Consider the following 19,719-nt stretch of genomic DNA (forward strand, 5'->3'; position numbering starts at 1 on the left):
GCGTTTCCGCCACAATAGAGCCTAAGGGTACAGAACTGAGATCAACCTTCTCAGTTCCAGGCGGCTTCCCCTGGGAGACTCAGTCCCCAGCACCGCCCCCCGGCCCCGGCGGGTCTTGGAATTAGGGTGAGGACGCCCCCTGGTGGCAAGGAGGTGCTGCGGCCTCGGAGATGGGAGGAGTTGGGAACCTGGGTCAGGGCAGGCGGCAGCCCAAAGGGATCTGGATTTCTTTATTAACAGACATGAGCACGACCCGTTACAGAAGTTTGTGCTTTCCAAAAAAACCAGTTACTGAACGTGAAAAAGGAACCCAAGCAAAGAGGAAGGAGTTGGGGAGGGGCCACCAAAGCCCCTGGGCCCCATCCATAGCCCTGACCTGAACCGCGCCTAGGGCCTCCAGCCTGGGACCTGCCCGGCAGGAGAGGGGGGGGGGCAGCCGAGGGGCCCCAGCTGGGCCTGCTACTTCCTTTGGGCCAGACAAGAAGGGGTCAAAAGAAGGGCGGGGAGGGGGTCCCAGGGAGCCAGAGCCCACGAGCCATTTATTGCCATGTTTTAAAATTCGTGCAAAATATCTGAAGCCCTGGACAGAGAATACAAAGTGATATTTTTCCAAGAAACATAAAACTAGGAAAAGAGGTGGGAGACATTTTCCCACCAGAGCTCCCCGAACGCCAGGCCCCAAGCAGGGTGAGGCCTCCACCCCGGCCAGCTGAGCAGGGAGGACTAAGAGCTACAATCTGGACCAGGGAAGGAGGGGTGGAATTTGCAACAGCGTCTCAACTACCAACGGGAGGAAAACCAGTCAACTGTACAAGTCTCCTATCAACTTTTAAAAAAAAGAGAAAAGCTGTAAAAGTCAGGCCCTGTGGGTAGGGAAGCGGCCAAGTCCCCAGCCAGGGCCGGAATCCAGAGTGGGTGCCAGGCGGAGCTGCTGCGAATGCAGGCACGGCGGGCCGTCTGGCCAGAGGCCGATGCAGGTGGGCGGCCTTGGCAAGGGTAGCCTAGGGTTGGCGCCACCACTAATCACCACCCTCGAAGCCCTCCTCCTCTTCTGGAACTGGGTCTGCATCCCAGCATGTGATGTCGATTTCTGAGGCGTTAGAAAGGGAGAGGAGTTAAGGACCTAGCAGACCCATACTTGTGTCCCCAGCCTCTGTGAGCGGTGGGCAGTGGTGGGGTGGCTACCCACACTCAAATCCAGCCCCCACACCCAAATTCCTCCCCATAATCCAGCCCAGTACTACCTGGAGGCTTGTTGTAGAACACAGGAGGTGGAGCCTTGGCACAGAGCTCTTCCGATTGGGCAAACTCCTCCTCCTGTGATTGACTGAAGTACCCCTCACTGGCCTGCAGGCGAAAGCATTAGGTCACTTGGCCCCACCCAGCCGGACTGGGGCTTACCTACCAGGCCTGAGCCCGTTTCCCCAGCAACCAATGACTCCATCAGTGGTTGCCAGGGAAACACGGATGCCTGCCTTGGGAACAAAAGCAGAGCTGGCCCACAGAGGCGGGGTGGGATGGACTTCCCCTCCAATAATGTGGGTCACAGAGAAAGGGGGTACTGGTGCAAGCATGAGGAATGCAGGGCCAGCACCCTGCTCAGCCCCCACTCCCTCCCATCCCTCCCACCAGGCAGTCCCTGCCGCACCTGGGTCCCCTCCTTCTGGGTGGTCTCGCCATTGGTTAGCAGGTGAGGCTCCGGCTCCTGCTCTTGCTCCAGCTCCTCAAGGGCTGAGGGCAGAGTTGGGGTCTGGGGGGCAGCCAGGGGCTCCCCTTCTACTTCCTCTGGGTCACAGAAGGTGGCTGGCGGCTCAGGCAGCTCATCAAAGTTGAGAAGGGTGGCACAGCCTTCGCCTGCTGGCGGCAGTGGCTCCGGAGCCACCTCGTCCAGCAGGGGCACCTCTGCCAGGGTGACCTCAGTACCCGAGGGTGGCGTGGGGGCCCTGGGCTCACCCTGGAGTGTGGAAGCCCCTTCCCCATTGCCAGGCCATAGGTCAATGAGGCTGGTGGCAGCGGGGGGCACGTTGTTGGCAACAGTGGTGTCTGCAGTGGCAGTGTCGGTTTCAATGGCGTCAGCTGCATCGTGGACCTCGGTGGCGTCAGCTGTGGCAGGCTCCACAGGAGCAGCCAGGACAGCCTGCTCTGCAGACTCCATGAACATCAAGTCCTCTGCAGGGCTGCCTGGCCCCCGGAGAGGCGCCTGTGCCTGAGGGGGCTCCTCCATGGGGCCAGCCCAGGCCTGAGGGGCTGCTGCTCTGGTCTCCTCACTGTCCAGGATGGGGCTGGGCTCCTGGGTCTCTGTCACAGCACAGGCAGAGGAGACATGCAACCGGCTCCCCTGGGGGAGGATGGAGACCCTGCCCACCCACTAACGAGTGACAGAGCCGGGGACTTCCATGCAGGTGGACCACTGCCCCCTTACCCAGTGACCCCAGTGACTTTAAGCCCCTTGGCAGCTCTGGGAAGGCCCGATTCCCACTTGAGAGGGCAGGTGCTAAGCTTTAGAGAGGGCAGGTCTGACTGTACACCAGGGCTCCTCCCCCAGCAGCCGCCTCCAGGGCAGTGCAGTCTTGGTGATGGGTGGCCCAGATCCCTGGAGAACGGTTACCATGGCAACCTGGGGCTCCCAGCCAAGGACTGATGACGGGAGGCCTGGTGCAGGTAGGATCCCTCTCTCACCTTGGGCTGGTGGGGGTGGCGGTGGCAGCGGTGGAGGCTGTGAGGATGTGACCTCATCCAGGGCCCGCTCTATCTGCTCAGCAACAGGGGTGGAGGCGGTGCTGGAGTCAGACGGGCTCCGCGTGGGGATAGGAGTGGGCGCCATCCTCCGGTGGCTGTCCAGGTGGCTGCCTGTGGAACAAACCCCAGGTGGGTCAGTGAGGGCGGGGGAGCGGGGTGAGACAGGATTGTCCTCCTTGGGGCCTGGCCAGCACCTCCTCTCTGGAGTCTGGGTGGGGGCTGGGAGCTCCCCAGCCCCCGCAGGGGCCAGACTACAGCTCCAGACCCTGTAAACTAGGCCCCTGGGGGCCAGTGCCCCACAAGGCCAGGGGCAAGAGGCAGGCAGTGCCTGCCCTGGGGACAAATGCCAGAGATCAGCGGTCAGGCTGGGGGAGTGAGGGCGGGGGGCTGCTGGGAAGCGGGGCCCTCCTTACCACCCCCGCCGAGGCCTGGGGCTGCTACCTACATGGGAGGGAGGAAGAGAGGTTTGGGGTGCGGTGACAGGTGATATAGGGAAAGGGAGTCCGTGGAGGGGAGGAGGAGGAAGAGGAGGAGGAGGAAGGCCCACTGTCCGATGCCTTTATGAAAGGGCAGTACGGACGACCTGCCGAGAGAGACAGACAGAGAAAGAGACAGAGGACAAGAGAGGGTCAGTCTCCCCCACCCCTGCCCGAGGCCTCTCCCGCCCCCAGGGCTGGCCCTGGATGTCCAAGCTGCCTTCAGCCAGGGGCACACTCAGCCAAGCCAGCCACAGCCTCACACCAGCCCCAGACACACAGCCAGCCTGGGAGCAGTACAGCGGACAGGGCCTGTGGCGGGACCCCAGCACGGGGCAAGCACACTCAGACCAGCAGACAGGGCAGGGAAGAGCTTCAGGGGAGGCAGAAGCAGCACAGTGAGAAGCGGCACAGGGACACCTGGGTGCAAGCTCCAGGAGGCTCACTCAGGCCGGGGACAAGAGCCCAGCCCGCATGCATCCCGGCCTTCCAGGCCAGGCCTAATTCACCCCAGCCGAGCTGCTCCCCGCGGCCAGCGCTGTGCCTCGGCCCATGCCAGAGCTACCCCACAGGCTCTAGCACTCCCCACTGTTCAGCCACAAGCGACTTCACCACCATCCCTGGCCCTTCTTGGGGTCCTGCCACCTGGGAAGTGGTGGGCGGATGCACGCTGGATGAAGGTCTCGCCTTCTCCAAGGGTTCCTTGGGCAAGGCTTCCCTTCCAAGAGAGTCCCAGAGAGGCTCAGGGCCGTGACCTAAGGAGTGGGGCCAGGTGGGGGTGAGGCCTAGGACTACCTGGTCGATGGTTGAAGGGCGAGGGCACATCACAGCTGCCTGCAGAGGCTGATGCGACTCTTTCCTGCTGCTTGAAGAACTCCCGTGGGTTGTCAGGTCGCTGGGCAATAATGGCCGCTGCCTCCTGAGGGCACAAGGAAAAGGTTGGGGCTCGGCCAGGCAACCTGAGGTAGCCCTGTCCGCCTCACCTGGCTGGTGCGCCAGCTCTCACCTCCACCTCCGACTCTGACTTCTTCATGTGAGTCTCTTCCTCCTCATCCCGATGGTCACCCTAGAAACAAAGGGACAGTGTCTGGTGCACCTACCCCCACAGGGGCTCTTGGCCTTCTTTTTTACTGTATTTTATTTATTCATTTTGTTTTTAAGACAGGTTCTCGCCCTGTCACCCAGGCTGGAGAGCAGTGGTGCAATCGCGGCTCACTGCAGCCTCTGCCTCCTGGGCTCAAGCAATCCTCCCACCTCAGCCTCCCGAGTAGCTGGGACTACAGGTGTGCACCACCATGCCCGGCTAATTTTAATTTTTTTGTAGAGATGGGGTCTCCCTATGTTGCCCAGGCTGGTCTCAACAAACTTCTAGGCTGAAGGGATCCTCCTGCCTTGGCCTGCCGAAGGGTTGGGATGGATTACAGTCATGAGCCACCAGTGCCCAGCCTTCTGGCCTTCTTACAGCCCCCATGCTTCTTTCACAATCTGGCAGGAAGGGTCTCAGAGGTGGTACCTCTGCCCCGTCAAACCGAGTCACAGTCCCTCTCTTCCCTCAGGGCCCTCGGCCACCTAATCTCTGACCTGCCAGGCCTCTGGGCACCAGGCTCACTCACCCGCTTGCTCATCCCCATATCTAAGCAAGTGCCTAGGGCCATCCAGGAGTGCTCCTTGTTTTGCAGATAACTTTTCTCGGACCTCCTACCCTAGCGCCGGGGCCACCATGCTGCCAATGTTGCTGCCTGGACCGTGGCATCACGGCCCAGCCTTCCTCACTGCTACCTGCCTTATTTGCTCTCCATAGGCCCTGAAAGGACCTTTCCAAAATGCGGATCAGACCATGATTTTTCTGAGCTTAAAATCCCTCAGGGGTTCCCATGAGCCACAGCAAGCACTGGCTAAATATGACCCACAGATGGCTTTTGTTTTGCTGGTATGATATTTTTAAACCATGTTAATTAGTTGCCACCACTTAAAAACCAGGAACTTTCATACTGAAATCAGGGTCCCAGTTTCTCTTGAGGTGCCAGAGCCCTGGCGACATCACCTGCAAGCTCCAGAGCAGCCATCACCGGGGCCTCGCCGCAGCCCCCTTAAGACAGGCTTGTGCCGCCCGCTTGCCCCCGGCCCCACCATCGCCTACTGGCTTCACCTGCCCACTGCACGCACTGTTTTGGGTAGGCAGGGCCCTCGCTTGGCCTACGTCCCCCACCCCTGCCTGACCTAGCCATCACCTCTCTAATACCACCCCCTGCCGGCCCCCACCCCACGACGCCCACATACTGTGAGATGTAGACATCAAGTCCTCAGCACGACACAGTCAGTTCCCAGAACAGGCACACCCATTCCCACCTCCAAGCCTCAGCACGGGAGATCAGCCCCTCTCCCAAATGCCTGCTCCCGACCCGGGGGCCAGGCCCTCTGGTTTCCAGCTGCAGCATGACCACTGTTTCCTGGGGAAGAGGTCCCTGGCTTGCTCAGGTCATTTTCTCCTCTGGGTCCCCACAGAGTGTTCCTGGCTTCCACCACGATGACACCACATCCTTAAGTTCCTATTTCCGGAGGCACCTCCCTCTCCGCTGTGAGCGACACAGGACGAGGACTGGGGTCTGCGGGTGGGTGGGTGGCCAGTACAAGGCGGGTGCATGTTTGCTCAACTGCACTCATACACCTAAGGCTTCTTAGTCAGTGTCCCCTGCTGCTCAGGTGGCAGCTTGGACAGGAGGGGCTGCTAAGGTGGTGAAGTCCCAGGGCAACTCTGCTTTTGAGCCTACAATCTAGAATTTTAGCTTATCTATCAGGGGCACTGGGAGAAGGGCCCTTCGTAGTATCCCACCCTCAGGAGGGCTGTCACCTCAACGATAACTTTGTGACCCCCAGAATGAAGTCTAAACTCCTCCTCTGCCCTTGCTCCCCTTTCCCAATCAAATTTCCCCCACTCCTCAGCCCACGGAGTTCCAGACAGCCCAGGCTCTTCGCCTTCCCATGAGCCTGTGTCCCACCAGCCTTTGCTGCTTTGCCCCTTGCCTGCTGTAATCTCACTTGGTTCCTCTGCCTTGTTCAAAGTAAGGACCAGGGGTAGCTACCACAAAGGCTTTTTTTTTGTTTGTTTGTTTGAGATGGAGTCTCGCTCTGTCGCCGGGGCTGGAGTGCAGTGGCGCGATCTCAGCTCACTGCAAGCTCCGCCTCCCGGGTTCACTCCATTCTCCTGCCTCAGCCCCCTGAGTAGCTGGGACTACAGGCGCCTGCCACCGCGCCCGGCTAATTTCTTGTATTTTTTAGTAGAGACAGGGTTTCACTGTATTACCCAGGAGGGTCTCGATCTCCTGACCCATGATCCACCCGTCTCGGCCTCCCAAAGTGCTCGGATTACAGGCGTGAGCCACCGCGCCCGACCCACCACAAAGGCTTTAACTACCAACCATGTGAACAACACTGAAACAAGCAAGGCCCAGAGGAAGGAGAGAGACCAACGCACTAACCACACAGGTCAAAGCCACTGCTGTGCCTAAAGCATTTTCAGATACACGGGAGCTCCCCTGCAGGCCAGGCAAAAAGGGACCCCAGATATGGCACACAATTCGTAACAGGGGAGAGAAAGCAGACAGCTCCTTAAGCCGGGAGAAAGCATTTTATAGTGCTAAATCCCAAAGTCTCTCACACGTGCCCTTCCTTAGAGAACCTGAAGTTGCAAGGGAACCACACTGACCTGCTAGAATGTCCACTGCCACTCTCAGGTGGACTAGACTCGAAGGGCCAGATGGGACTATAAAATAATGGTAAGCTCCTTCAGACTTTACCTGAAATGTTGATAACTGGTGAAAATAAATCAGCTCAGGGGGTTCACAACACTGTTCTGTCTACCTGCATGTCTGTATGTTTGAAATGTCAGCATAAAAATAAACTTTATCGGGGCCGGGCGCGGTGCACTTTGGGAGGCCGAGGTGGGAGGATCACCTGAGGTCAGGAGTTTGAGACCAGCCTGGCCAACGTGGTGAAAACCCATCTCTACTAAAAATACAAAAATTACCCAGGCGTGGTGGTGGGTGCCTGTAATCCCAGCTACTTGGGAGGCTGAGGCAGGAGAATCGCTTGAACCCAGGAGGCAGAGGTTGCAGTGAGCTGAGATGGCGCCATTGCACTCCTGCCTGGGGGACAAGCGTGGGACTTCATCTCAAAAATAAATAAATCAATAAAAATAAAATTTAAAAAATAAATAAACTTTATCGGGCAGGGCACAGTGGCTCACGCCTGTAATTCCAGGACTTCGGGAGGCTGAGGCAGGTGGATCACGAGGTCAGGAGTTCCAGACCAGCCCGACCAACATGGTGAAACCCTGTCTCTACCAAAAATACAAAAATTAGCTGGGCATGGGGGTGCATGCCTATAATCCCAGCTACTCGGGAGGCTGAGGCAAGAGGATCGCTTGAACCCAGGAGGCAGAGGTTGCAGTGAGCTGAGATCGTGCCACTGCACTCCAGCCTGGGCGACAGAGTAAGACTCCGTTTCAAAAAAATTAAAAAATAATAAATATTTATTTATTAACTTGGCTGGGCACCGTAATTACTGTAGTCCCAGCACTTGGGAGGCCGAGGCGGGTGGATCACGAGACAAGAGATCGAGACTATCCTGGCCAACATGGTGAAACCCTGTCTCTACTAAAGATACAAAAAAAAAAAAAAAAAGGAATAAACTTTATCTGCTGGGTGCAGTGGCTCATGCCTGTAATCCCAGCACTTTGTGAGGCCGAGGTGGATCACCTGAGGTCAGGAGTTCGAGATCAGCCTGGCCAACAAGGTGAAACCCCATTTCTACTAAAAATACAAAAATTAGCCGGGCGTGGTGGTGGGTGCCTGTAATCCCAGCTACTTGGGAGGCTGAGGCAGGAAAATCACTTAAACCTGGGAGGCAGGCCAGGCGCAGTGGCTCATGCCTGTAATCCCAGCACTTTAGGTGGCTGAGGTGGGTGGGTCACGAGGTCAGGAGATCGAGACCATCCCCATAACACAGTGAAACCCCGTCTCTACTAAAAATACAAAAAAATTAGCCAGGCATGGTGGCAGGCGACTGTAGTCCCAGCTACTTGGAGGCTTAGGCAGGAGAATGGCGTGAACCTGGGAGGCGGAGCTTGCAGTGAGCTGAGATTGCACCACTACACTCCAGCCTGGGCAATAGAGCGAGACTCCATCTCAAAAAATAAATAAATAAATAACCCTCACTCTGAAAGGATAAAGAAAATGTGGTATATCCATACAATAGAATATGATTCAGCCTTCAAAAGGAAGGAAATTCTGACACATGCTACAACATGGATGAACCTTAAGGACATCATGCTAAGTGAAATAAGCCACACGCACAAGGACAAACACTGTGTGATTCCACTGATAGGCGGTCTCCAGAGTAGTCAACTTCAGAGAGACAGAAAGTGGAATGGTGGCTGCCAGGAGCTGGCCAGTGGGGAAGGGCAGAATTTGTGTTTAATGAACAGTGGTGGTGGTTATCCAACAATGTGAATGAATTTAATGCCACTTAATGAAATGCAGATTTTAAAATGACTGAAATGGTACATTTTATGTATTTTGCCACAATTAAAGCAAATACATGTGGCCGGGCGCAGTGGCTCACGCCTGTAATCCCAGCATTTTGGGAGGCCAAGGCAGGCAGATCAACTAAGGTCAGGAGTTCAAGACCAGCCTGGCCAACATGGTGAAACCCTGTCTCTACAAAAACACAAAAATTAGCTGGGCATGATGGTGTGCACCTGTAATCCCAGCTACTCAGGAGGCTGAGGGAGAGAATAGCTTGAACCCGGGAGGCGGAGGTTGCAGTGAGCCAAGATCATGCCACTGCATTCCATCCTGGGTGACAGAGTGAGAGTCCATCTCAAAAAAAAAAACAAAACAAAAAAACAAAAGAAAACATGAATCAGCTTATGAAAATAAGATCTTACCCAGCTTGTTCTCCACCATGTTCTGTATGTGGCAGGTGGCAAGTGTGTGTTGAATGAATGACACTGGAGCTTACCAGCCAGCCACACATCATCCCCATCCCATCCAAGGGCCGATGTGACTGGAGTGACTTAATGCTGATGCCTGCAGGACTGTCTTGCCTCCTCTCTCTCAGCCTCCTGTGGGTGACTCTGGAGCCCGTTTCAGTCCCCACAGCCCTGCACCTGCCCATCACAGTCCCAGTCCAGATGAGTATGAACCCACCTCCCTTCCTGAACTGAGCCACGCTCAGTCCTGAATGACATTAGCTATTTCCAAAACACTAAATTCAAAGCATGAAGATGTGACTCTGCTGTAATTTTCAGGGACCAATCCACAGGACCTACGCGCAATTCCCAATGTCTGGAGATTCAGACGGGACCCCTGGAACAAAGAGGCTGCTCCCAAGGAGACGCAGCACACTGGCTACGGATGCTCGGCACTGGCCCAGGCTCCCCCATGCCGCCTGCCTCACTCCCGTGGCGGGACCAGGCCTGGTGGCCCCTCAGAGTGCAGGAACAGTGTCTAATCTGCCAAGAGACCCCGGGGGAGGGGAGAGGGAGCCTGGTCAGTGAGGGTCTGGGTCTAGATGGATTTTCTCTTCCAATCTAGAGCACAAGCTTCTCCAAAGTAGTCTTTTTCCACAGCCAGAGGCCAGAGCCCCACGTGATGAGGTGCCAGGCCTGATGCTCCATGGTACCTCGTGCCCATGCAGGTCCCCAGAACAGCCACCACTGTCTCCCAGCCACTGATCTCCCCACAAGGCCCAGGAGCACAGGGACCATTCTCACTTCCCTGACCCAGAGACCGGGAGCCTTGGCCAAGAACTTACAAAGATAGACTGCTCCTTCAACCGCCTCTTGGCCTCTTCCGCTTCTAAAGTCTGCTGTTTCCTCCTGGAACGATAAGCAGCCGGCACCCGTCAGGGTGCGCCCGGGGGGCCCTGGAGCGCTGCCGGGCGGGCGGGCTCACCTGTGCTCCTCGATCTGCTGCTCCCGCTCCCGGTAGCGCCGCTCGCGCTCCTCTTGCTCCTGCCGCTCCTGCTCCATCCGCTCCTGCTCAAACCTGAGCCTCTCATCCAGGGCCTTCTTCCTCTCCTCCTCCTTCCGCAGCTCTTCTTCCTTCTGCGAGCCCCGGTGCGAGCAAGGGTAGGCCCTGAGCCTGGGCGCCTGAACCCAGTCCCTCCGGCCCCTCCCTAACCCAGGGCTGGGGGCGGGGCACGTGGCATGGGCCATGCCACTGCAGTGAGGGACTCAGACCTGCCCCATGGGGTCCACGAGGGGCGGCTCAGCCAGGCCAGGCTCAGGGTTCCATACCTTGGCCTGCTCCCAGAACTGCTCCCGGTTAATCCGCTTCATTTCCACAGCTGCATCTGTCTTCTGGTAGGTGGTGCCCTGCGGTGTCGAAGGACCCAGCATGGGCAGGCTGAATGCCCCAGGAGCCCCCCACACCTAAAGGGTGAGGGCTAAGAGGGACCGGGCAGGCCAGACTCGAGCACCAAGCCACGCAGGCAGAGCCCACAGCTGCCAAACACACACTAACCACGGGCTCTGCGTTCTCATCCTCTCGCAGCCGCAGCCGGTGCAGCACGGGGCTGGAGAGCCGCGCTAGCCCGTTGGAGAGCCGCTGCCCGATGGCACCCGCGTCTATGTCTTCCACGCTGCTGGCGTTCACGATCACGTCGACGCCCTTCCACAAGAAGATGGCAGTGCTCAGGTGGCAGCATCCTCCCGCCATCACCACCCCAGCACACAAACCCTGGTGGCTGTCCCCACCCCTAAGAGCCCTGGCCCCCGACACACACCTGGAAGAACTCAGCCACCTTAGCCACATGGCTGGCACAAGCGCACTTGCGGGCATCAGGCACATCTTCACCCACCTGCAAAGTACCCAGCAAAGAGGCGGTCGGGAAAGGACAAGGGGGGGCCCTACATGATAGGGTGCATCTTCCCCGGAACTGGTGGGGTTCCCTCTCCACGGGTGTCAGAGGGCCGACAGGAAGGGCGCCTGCTCTGGGCCTTCAGCTCCCTTCCCCAGCCCCGGCCGCATACCCAGTTGATGAGCACGTATTTTGGCAGAGCAGCTTGGGAGTCCTTGACACTGCAGAAGCCGTACATCACCTTCTGGTTCTCAAAGTGTCCCGAAAGCTCCTGCAAGCCCCCTTCTGGGGTAACCAGGAGAGCGTCAGGTGTCTCTGCCTCCTAAACCCTTCCCAAAAAGAGCCTGGAACTCAAAGGAAAGGCTCCTCCAGGGCTCCGCAGGCCCCCCAGGGGTCTTCTGGCCTCTGGGATGTGTGGGCCCCAGTTTGGTGTTGGTATGTGTGGGGGCGGCAGTGCACAGGGATGCGGCTTTGCCTATGACTCCTGCAGGCCCTGATTTGGGGTAGGACTGAGGAAGTGTTTGTTCTTCACACTCAGGTCTCATTCTTCACACATCATCATGTCTCACCAGGTGCCAGTGCCCAGAGGCACAATCAAGCCTTCTGGCTCTGGGGAAGGCAGTGAATAGGGCCCTTCCCCCAAAGCGTCCCAGCTGTGTGGCTTTAGGCAAGTCACTTTCCCTGTTGGAGGCTCAGCCTCATAAGTCCAACATTCAACAAGACTCAGAGCTTCCTCCCCACCCTGGGGACACAGGGATGACTGGAGGAAGGACACCAGCCAAATCCAGGCAAGTGTGGGGCTGCAGGGTGCAGGCGGGGAGGTGGCCTACAGTCAGGTGGGTGGGGAAGAAAACAAGGGGAGGAGGGGGTGGAGAGGAAGGCGAAGGAATGGCTGGAATTCCTACCTCCTGATGCTGCAAGCTTGAGGTCATCCGAGCCATCCTCGTATGTGTACAGAGCCCTGGGGAGAGGGAGGGGTGGCTGTCAAACTGTCAGGGCCCAGGCCGCCAATTCTGGGTGGGGACGGCTCTGGGGAGGGATAGGGGACATGGAGGGGGTAGGACAGCAACAGGGAGGGCTCCTGCTGTAGCCATGACAACAGGGCCAGGCATTGGTTCAGGCGGGAGCCCAGCAGGGTGCCGCTGGAGGCCGGGGTCAGGCGGGGCACAGGCAGTGAGGGGAGAAATTGCTGGCTGGTCGAGCTCAGTGCGCAGCATCCCGGCCCTGGCCCTGGCAGCCTACAACCCAGTGGAGCGGGTGTGTGATGGAGATTCCAAGGCGACGGTTCCTTGGTTACTGTTCCCTGGCTACCACAATCCTCATCCCCCATTGGCTAGTGCCAGGAACTTACCTGGCACGTGCCTTGGTCCCCGCTGCCCCTCCCCCGGGGAGGGAGGAGGAGAAGAGAGAACCTGGTGCTCCTACAGCTCTGGGCATCCCCCGGTAACCATGGCAACCCTGCAATTGGCACACGACTGGCCCACCCCAACTGCATTCTCCTTGAACACAAAGGACCCTGGGGACCCGCCCTCAGCCTCAATCTCCGCCTCTCTGAAATGGGGATGAGGTCACTGCAGTCACTCTCGCCCAAACTCTGGCCCCAGGGTGGTCATGCGTGAGCTCCAGGCCTTCCAGCCCCTAGGCTGCCTCAGCCCTGGCTGAGGCCTCCTGAGACTGCTGGCCTTTCCTTCCGCCTGAGCTTCAACAGAAAGCTGACCTGGCGGCCTTCCTCCTCCTCCTCCTCCCCAGCTTTGTGTGCCCTGGCTCCTTCTGATAGGCTGTGGTGACAGAGCATCCATTTCACGGAAGGGAATGCAGAGATGCCTCCCCCATCACCCCATGCAGGCCCAGGCTGAGGACCTTCTGGGAGGGAGGAGAGCCGGGCCTAGGAGGAAGGGCCTTGTCCCTGAGGTTTGAAAGGGCTCAACCCCTTCTCCAAACTCCTATTCCCACGTGCCAAGGCAGGAGGCTGGGGCTGTGAGGAGGGGAGGCAGTAAGGGAGGGCAAGGGGGAAGAGAAAGAGGAGGGGAGAAGCAGAGGGAGAAACAGGGAGAGGAGGAAAAAGAGAAAGGACAGAAGTGAAGGGACAAAGGAAATGAAGGCGGGAGGGACGGAGGGGACATCTTAAGAGGTTGTGGCCAGGGCCAAATGGCCCCAGCCCCTCCCCTTCCTGAATTCCCCACTTCCTACCTCCAGGAAGGAACACAGGTGGGCTGGGGGGCTGGGAGTTCCTGGTCCAACTGTTACCCCCAGCTCCGGCCTGACCCTGACAGCTGCTCTCAGCACAGCTGGCCCACCACCTGTTCTGCTGCCCTAACCCACCACGGGAACAAAGGGCCCTGAGAGAAGCAGGCTCTGTCCCTCTCCATGCACAGATGAGAAACTGAGGCAGAGCCCAGGGACCCTAGTTCCTAGAGACTGCTCTAGACATCAAGCGTCCCTGAGAGGACCTGTCTTGGCCTGCCCAGGATCCCTGGGGCGCCTTCCATCCTCAGCCCCTGCCTACCCACCTCCGGCCACCTTTTCCTGCTCCAGCGACAGCCCTTCTCCAGCAGAAACCATACCCCAGTTCAAACCGTCCAGCCTGCCTTTCCATCAGACTGCCCTGTCCACACCACACACTTGGGCCACACTGGACGGCTCCCTGACCCAGGCAGGGTTCTGGACAGGGCTCACCCTGGAGCCTCTGCCTATGTTGTTCTCTTCACATGGAAGGCAAGACCTGCTCCTCTACCCCACGCTTATTCCCAGTGGAATCCTTCCGTTCTTCAGAGCCCAGTGCTGGCTGCTGGCCCCCAGCAGCCTCCCCTGAGCTGCCCCTCCCAGAGCACCCACCACATCCCAGCAGGAATACAAAGACCAGTGCTTCTCAAACACATCAGAGGCATCCCGAGCCTGGTGCTGCACCAGGTGGAAGCTGGTGAAACCACAGGGAATCAGGATGGGGTAGAGGACCCCTACATATCTTACCAGCTCCAACTCCTAGAGACAGACACTGCCCCCAACTGTAAGCCTCCTGAAGGCAGGAATGCTGACTCAATCAGCACATCCTGCTCTCTGAGTCCTGGGGTCCAGCACACCACACACCATAAGCATGTGTGATATTGACACCAACTTAGAAGCCATCTAGCCAGAGATACTGAACTAGTGTGAGATGGGAGCTGGAATGTGGCAGTTCCAGAGACCCTCGGGTGAGCTGGGGTTGGGGGGTGAGGGCAGGTGGACCCCTCAGGACTATCACTCTCAGGATGGTGGTGCTAGAAAGGCCTTCAGTATCTGAGGTAGGGCTGGGCCCAATCCTTTTTCTTTCCAAGAGGACCAGGAACTTGTATATGATCACAGTGAGTCATATCACAACCGGGACAACAGCGGCCCCTCCCACTATACAACCTCATTTCCTGGGTCCCCTGCTCCCTGTGCCAGAGTAGTGGTCCACTTCAGAGGCCCTGCCACCTAGAAGTGAACTCCCCCCCAACCACCCCTCCCCATTGGAAGCAAGGTAAGCGGGGGCAGACAGCCATTTACCCAAGACACCCCTCCCTCTGGACCTACGTGCAGCGTCTGCCTCTGAGTCTTCAGACCTCACTGCACCCCTGGTTCCATGCTGGGCACTGGGGTATTCATATCCTCTTGTGCAGAAAGTGATCCTCACACCCCTTTTTCAAAATGTGATCTGGGCCCATAGTGAACAAATATGTGCATGTGTGCATCTGTGTGTCCCACACACAACCCAGATGGGGGGTGACGCACACCAGTGATGAATAACTCGCTTTGGCCACATGGATGCTGCTGGGGTGGGGGGGGCAGGCCTCTGTTGAGCAGGATGTTGAGCAACAGGGGTTCTGTGGCCCTGGCAATAGGCCACCAGGGCTCTGCTTTTAGGAGAAAATGGGGTGGTGGTAGACAACACCCCTCCAGACTGGAGGGCGAAGGAGGTGTTCTGGGGTGAGCTGTGCCTCTCCCCAGGCGGGGCCTTACCCGGAAGCCAGCTCCTACACCAGGCCAAGCCGGCCACTTGCCCAGAGCTCCTCCCATGATCTCAGCCCCCCCGGGGCAGGGCTGGGACAATGGGTGGGCCGCCTGCCTGCTGAGTCTGTGCTGGCCTCTCCTGTGACTGACCTGCAGGACACGAGAGCTTGTCTCTCTCGCGTCCATCCCTCCAGGCCTGGCTGCTGGCCAGTGCTGCAGTACCATGCCATGGATGCCCAGCCATCTCATCCTCTCCTCCAGGAGCCCCCAGGTCAGAGTCTCCACCTGACTGCCCACCCAGTGTGTGGGTGAGGCCAGCCCAAGCGGGGTCCTTCAGACCCGCCCTCCTCTTTGCCTCAGTTTCCTCAAGAAGAGCCTGTTCCCATCTGCCACCGGGGAGAGGCGGCCTAGGAACCAGATGGGCACCTTCCCCAAGAGTATTACGGGGTGGGGCGGGGAGGAAGAGGATTCCAGGATGGGGCAGTGAGGAACCCCTCGGTTTCTTCTTTCCGCCGCCAGCCCCAGAGCAGGTGGTCCATCCCCTCCCCCAGCTCAGGGGGAGACAGCAGTTGGGGGGCGGGGAGAGGGGCGGCCCAGCTCCTCCCCTATCAGGGACCGAGGGCCCCTTGGTAGGGGCCCGTGGATCTGTTCACCCCTTCAGCCCTCTTTGGGGGCTCCCTCCACACTTGTTCTCCAGAGGGCTTCCTCCCAGGGACCTCAGCTGGCGCCCTAGACAGGCAGCTCAGTGCCCCCCAGCCAGCTGCCTAGTCCCCGCAGTCCCCTTCAGGTAGGGGAGGAGAGCTCACCCCTGCCTCCTCCGCGACCCGCGGCGGTAAGGGAGTCACTTCGCGGTCGCCATGTGGCAGCAAACATCCTTCCACCTCACTCCAGCCCAGGTTTCCGGGGGGAGGGCGGCCCACTCCGAGAGGCCCCCGGTGGGCGGGGCGCCCGGCCCCCAGCCCGCTCCGCTCCTCCCCCGCCCTCGCTTTCCTTTGTGCTGTGGCCGGGCCGGGATGAACCAGGCAGGCTGCGCTGGCTCCGCTAGCTCGGTCCCCGCCCCGTCCCCGCCCGGACCTCGCCCGCTCGAAGGTGGCGAAGGTGCCCTTGGCCGCCCCGTGCACACCTATCCCCCGGGCCCGGGGGTAGGGTGGGGGATGGGCTCCCGCAGGGCCACGCGGCCCTGGGCCCCACATCGGGACCCCGCGCCTCCGGGCCGCGTCCGGCCGCCGCTCCCACCGCGCGCCTGGGGCCGCCTCCGGGCACTTGGGGCCCGGCAGTGCCCCGCCTGGCCCGCCGGCCCCTCCCCCGGCGCGCACAAAGGCAGCCCCTCCCGGCCCTCCCAGCCCGCTGCACCATTTCGGGGTCCCCCTCCCTTCCCGGCGGCGGGGCGGCGGGGCGGGAGAGAAACAAAGGCGCGGCGGCGGCGCGGGGACAAAGGGGCCGGGGGCGGGGGCGGGGGGCTCACCAGTCGGCCGCGCTCTCCTCTCGGATCACCTCCTCGTACGCCGCCAGCAGCTCCAGGCGGTGGCCGCTGAAGCTGACGCCGGCCATGCTTCGGGCCGGACCGGGCCGAACGGACAGACGCGCGGACGGACGGGCGGACGGAGGAGGAGGGAGGGAAAGAGGGAGTCGCCGCCGCCGCCTCGGAGCCTCTGCAGCGTCGCGAGCCGAGCGAGCCAGCGGCCGGGGGAGGGGAGCCGGCCGGCGGGGGGCGGGGGGCGCTGGCTCCGCCCGGCTCGCTCCCTCCGCTCGCTCGGTCCTAGCGCCGCCCCGGCCCGGCCCAGGGGGAGGCCCGCCCCCCCTTCCCGGCCTGCCCCGGGCGCCCCCGCGCCCCTCACCCGCCGCCCCTGCGCTCCGCTCCGGGGCCAGCCCCACCCACGTCCCGAACCCTCACCTGCCCCGTCCGTACCCTCGGCGCTAGCCCTCCTTCCAGCCCCGAACCCAGCCCCGTTCCCACCTCCCCCCGCCCACCCCCCGTCCCAATCCGGTCCCGCCCCACCCATTGCTTCATTGATCTCCATTCCTGGTGCGTCCCACTCCATGTTAAACCCATTTTCATCCCAAGCCAGGTCACACACCAGCCCACCCCTGGCCCGTCTCCTTCTCTGAGAGGTCCATGCCTAGTCTATCCCATCATATCCACTGCCATCTGCATCCCACCCTCAAATCCAACCCAGTTCCTTTCCCATCCCAGCTTCAGCCCCATGCTTAGCACTTTCCCCCTCCCCCCCAACATTTCTCACGGCAACCTCTTCAGTCCAGCCCATCCCAGTCTCATCCTGATCCCAGTTCCCAATTCCCAACCACTGTCCCCCATCTCGGCTCCATGACCAGTTATTCCAGGCCATTCTCAGCCGCTACCCGGCTCATTATCCCTCCATTCCAGGCCTACCCTCCCCTCCAAGCCTGTGCCCTCTGAGATGGGGCTAGCTAGGAAATCCTTTGCGTTCTCTCCCAAGCCTCAGGCATCCCAGAGGAGTCCCAAGTAGAGTCCCGGAAGCAGCATCTAACCCCAGACTCCCAGGGCAGAGCTCCTCCAAGGACGCTCAGGGCCAGCCTCTTGGCACCTTTATCTCCTAAAACTCTAAGCACAGAAGGGGAGAGGGCCTCAGAAAAGTCCCCTGCAAGGGAGTGGACACCATGCCAGGGCCTCCCAGAACTCCGTTCCTTGCTGGGTGAGGACCCTGAAACCGTCCACAGTGCTCAGTGGACCACAACAAAGTCTCCAACCTGGACCTCCCTGAGCAAACTTCACCTGGTCCCATCCGCACCACGGAGGAGGAGGTGGTTCTAGCCGGGCCTCCGAGTTCTGCATTGGGTAACTGGCTATGCCAAGAGAAGGAGAGCAGTGCTGCCTATGTGGCAGCGGTTCCTGGTGCTCTGGAGTTGGGAGAACCCTCTTAAAACTCAAAATGTTCACAGGCCCTGCCTTGGGAAGTCAGTGCCCACTATATCTAGGGACCACTGGCCATGGCAGTTTCTCCATGGCCCCTACTAGAGTGAGGCCCAGGCAGGGAGAGACCCAGGCCCTGTGCCCTGGACCAACTGGCCAGTAGGTGTGGTTGGCATGCAGTGGGGATCCCTAAGGGAGTGGGTGACACAAGGTGGGAAAGGGAAGTGGGGAGAGCCATGGGGGACAGGGCTTCAGCCATCCCCCACCCTGAGGCATGAGAGCAGAATTCTGGGGAGGAGGGAGCCGGGGAGGGGCAGACAGATGGCTGGCCATGAGCATCTGTGGCCTCAGCCTCTTCCAACTTCCTTTGACTTGTCCTAGCTCACAGCTCCTCACCAACCCCCCGCCCGTCCCCCCACCCCCCAGCCTCCTGCACACTCAATTTTGCATCCAAAAAACAGAAGCCCTAAATGCATCTAAGCTCTTCCTTCCTCAAATTTCTGCCTCCCCACCAGCCACCTACAAACTCTCCAGCCACGCCCACTCTCACCTCTTGCCATCAACATTTTTAAATAAACTTTCTATTTTAGAACAGTGTTAGATTTACAGAAAAGTTACAAAGATAGTATAGAGAGTTCCCATACACCCTGCACTCAGTTTTCCCTATTTTCAGGGAAGCAAGGGTGTTCCCTGCTGGCATGCCCCAGAGCCCACTCCTCTGGTCTCCGCACCCATCACCCTTCCATGTTATCTCCATCCCCTCATTTCTATAGGATGCAGACACATCTGTCCTCTGTCTCCTCCTCCCTGCATTTTCTCTGGCACTGCTCTGGCCAAGGTCACCAGTGACCCCTGACTTGCCAAATTCAGTGGACCCATAGTTCTCAGTTGCCCTGACTGGGGGCGTGGGTGGCCACTGGTCACTGTTCTCTGAGAACCTGCCTCCTTTCAGCTGCCATTGCCCCTGAAGCCCACACACTCAGCCTTGGTGGGTGGGCGGCTGGTGGGTTCCTCCCACCAGGACTTCGTGTCTGCCACCGCCAAACTGATCACCCTTCAAGTCGCTGACAGGTCGGTCTCTCCCACCCCCAGAGCATGAGCTCCCCACACACACACTGGGAGGCTGGGCCAATGACTTCAATGACATCTGGATCCCCAGAGTGGAAAAGACGAGACAAGGGAGGACTGAGATCCAGAAACTGGGCCTTTGCTGTGTGACCTTGGCTGAAACGCTTCCCCTCTCTGAGTTTCCTTTTGATAACCTGTTGTGAGAATAAAATGGGCCTGGATGGAGGCTTAGAAAGGAGAACCCCCTCCCTTCCTCCTCATAGCCCCGCCCTCCTCTCTCCACCCCCACCTTCCTGTTCTGTGCTCCCCCACACCTCTCAGGGAAGGTTTTAGGGCTGAGGAGAGGCTGCAAGACTTTTTCAGCAAGAGCTGGTGGAGTCTTCTCTGGCCTCTTCCAACCTCTGCAAGATCCCACCAAGCACACATTCAGATTGCCCCTTGACCATCACAAAGCTCATGGCTCTTCCCAGGTATCTGCCCCTGGCACCGGGCCAGCCACGCTCATTCACATTAGCTCTGCTCCTGAGGAGTCTATTGCTAATGGTGTGACCTTGAGCTTGCTGCCTGACCTATCTTGAATCACTCATCTTCAACTACAATCTGGGGATGATAGTGATGGGACCTACCTCCTAGGGTCAGTTTGAGGATTTTCAAAAAGTATCTAGAGAGTGATTAAAATGGGAACAGTACATAGTAGGTGCTGTCAATGTG

At 59.2% G+C, this 19,719-nt stretch overlaps 1 protein-coding gene across 5 annotated transcripts; it reads right to left on the reverse strand.

The window, feature by feature from the left end:
* Positions 1-210: 210 nt before the first annotated feature.
* On the reverse strand, positions 211-16,817 carry DBN1 (drebrin 1). Of its 5 annotated transcripts, XM_021940013.2 has the most exons (16): positions 15,198-15,802; positions 14,631-14,751; positions 11,984-12,039; positions 11,251-11,363; positions 11,004-11,078; positions 10,742-10,888; positions 10,516-10,593; positions 10,172-10,323; positions 10,032-10,095; positions 4,222-4,281; positions 4,011-4,134; positions 3,185-3,322; positions 2,680-2,850; positions 1,649-2,298; positions 1,245-1,347; positions 211-1,090 (listed from the first exon to the last, which is right to left on the reverse strand). In XM_021940013.2, exons 4-16 carry the CDS (start codon positions 11,314-11,316, stop codon positions 1,020-1,022), a joined length of 1,899 nt encoding a protein of 632 aa, XP_021795705.1. In that variant the 5' UTR covers positions 11,317-11,363; positions 11,984-12,039; positions 14,631-14,751; positions 15,198-15,802; the 3' UTR covers positions 211-1,019. The 5 variants fall into 5 exon arrangements, with proteins under 5 accessions (XP_021795705.1, XP_009207914.2, XP_017815661.2 ...); XM_009209650.4 differs by lacking the exons at positions 14,631-14,751; positions 15,198-15,802 and adding an exon at positions 16,513-16,817; XM_017960172.3 differs by lacking the exons at positions 14,631-14,751; positions 15,198-15,802 and adding an exon at positions 15,854-15,949.
* Between the last annotated feature and the right edge of the window lie 2,902 nt (positions 16,818-19,719).

The sequence above is a fragment of the Papio anubis genome, chromosome 5 (genome assembly GCF_008728515.1).
Source record: "Papio anubis isolate 15944 chromosome 5, Panubis1.0, whole genome shotgun sequence".
Classification (NCBI taxonomy): domain Eukaryota; kingdom Metazoa; phylum Chordata; class Mammalia; order Primates; family Cercopithecidae; genus Papio; species Papio anubis.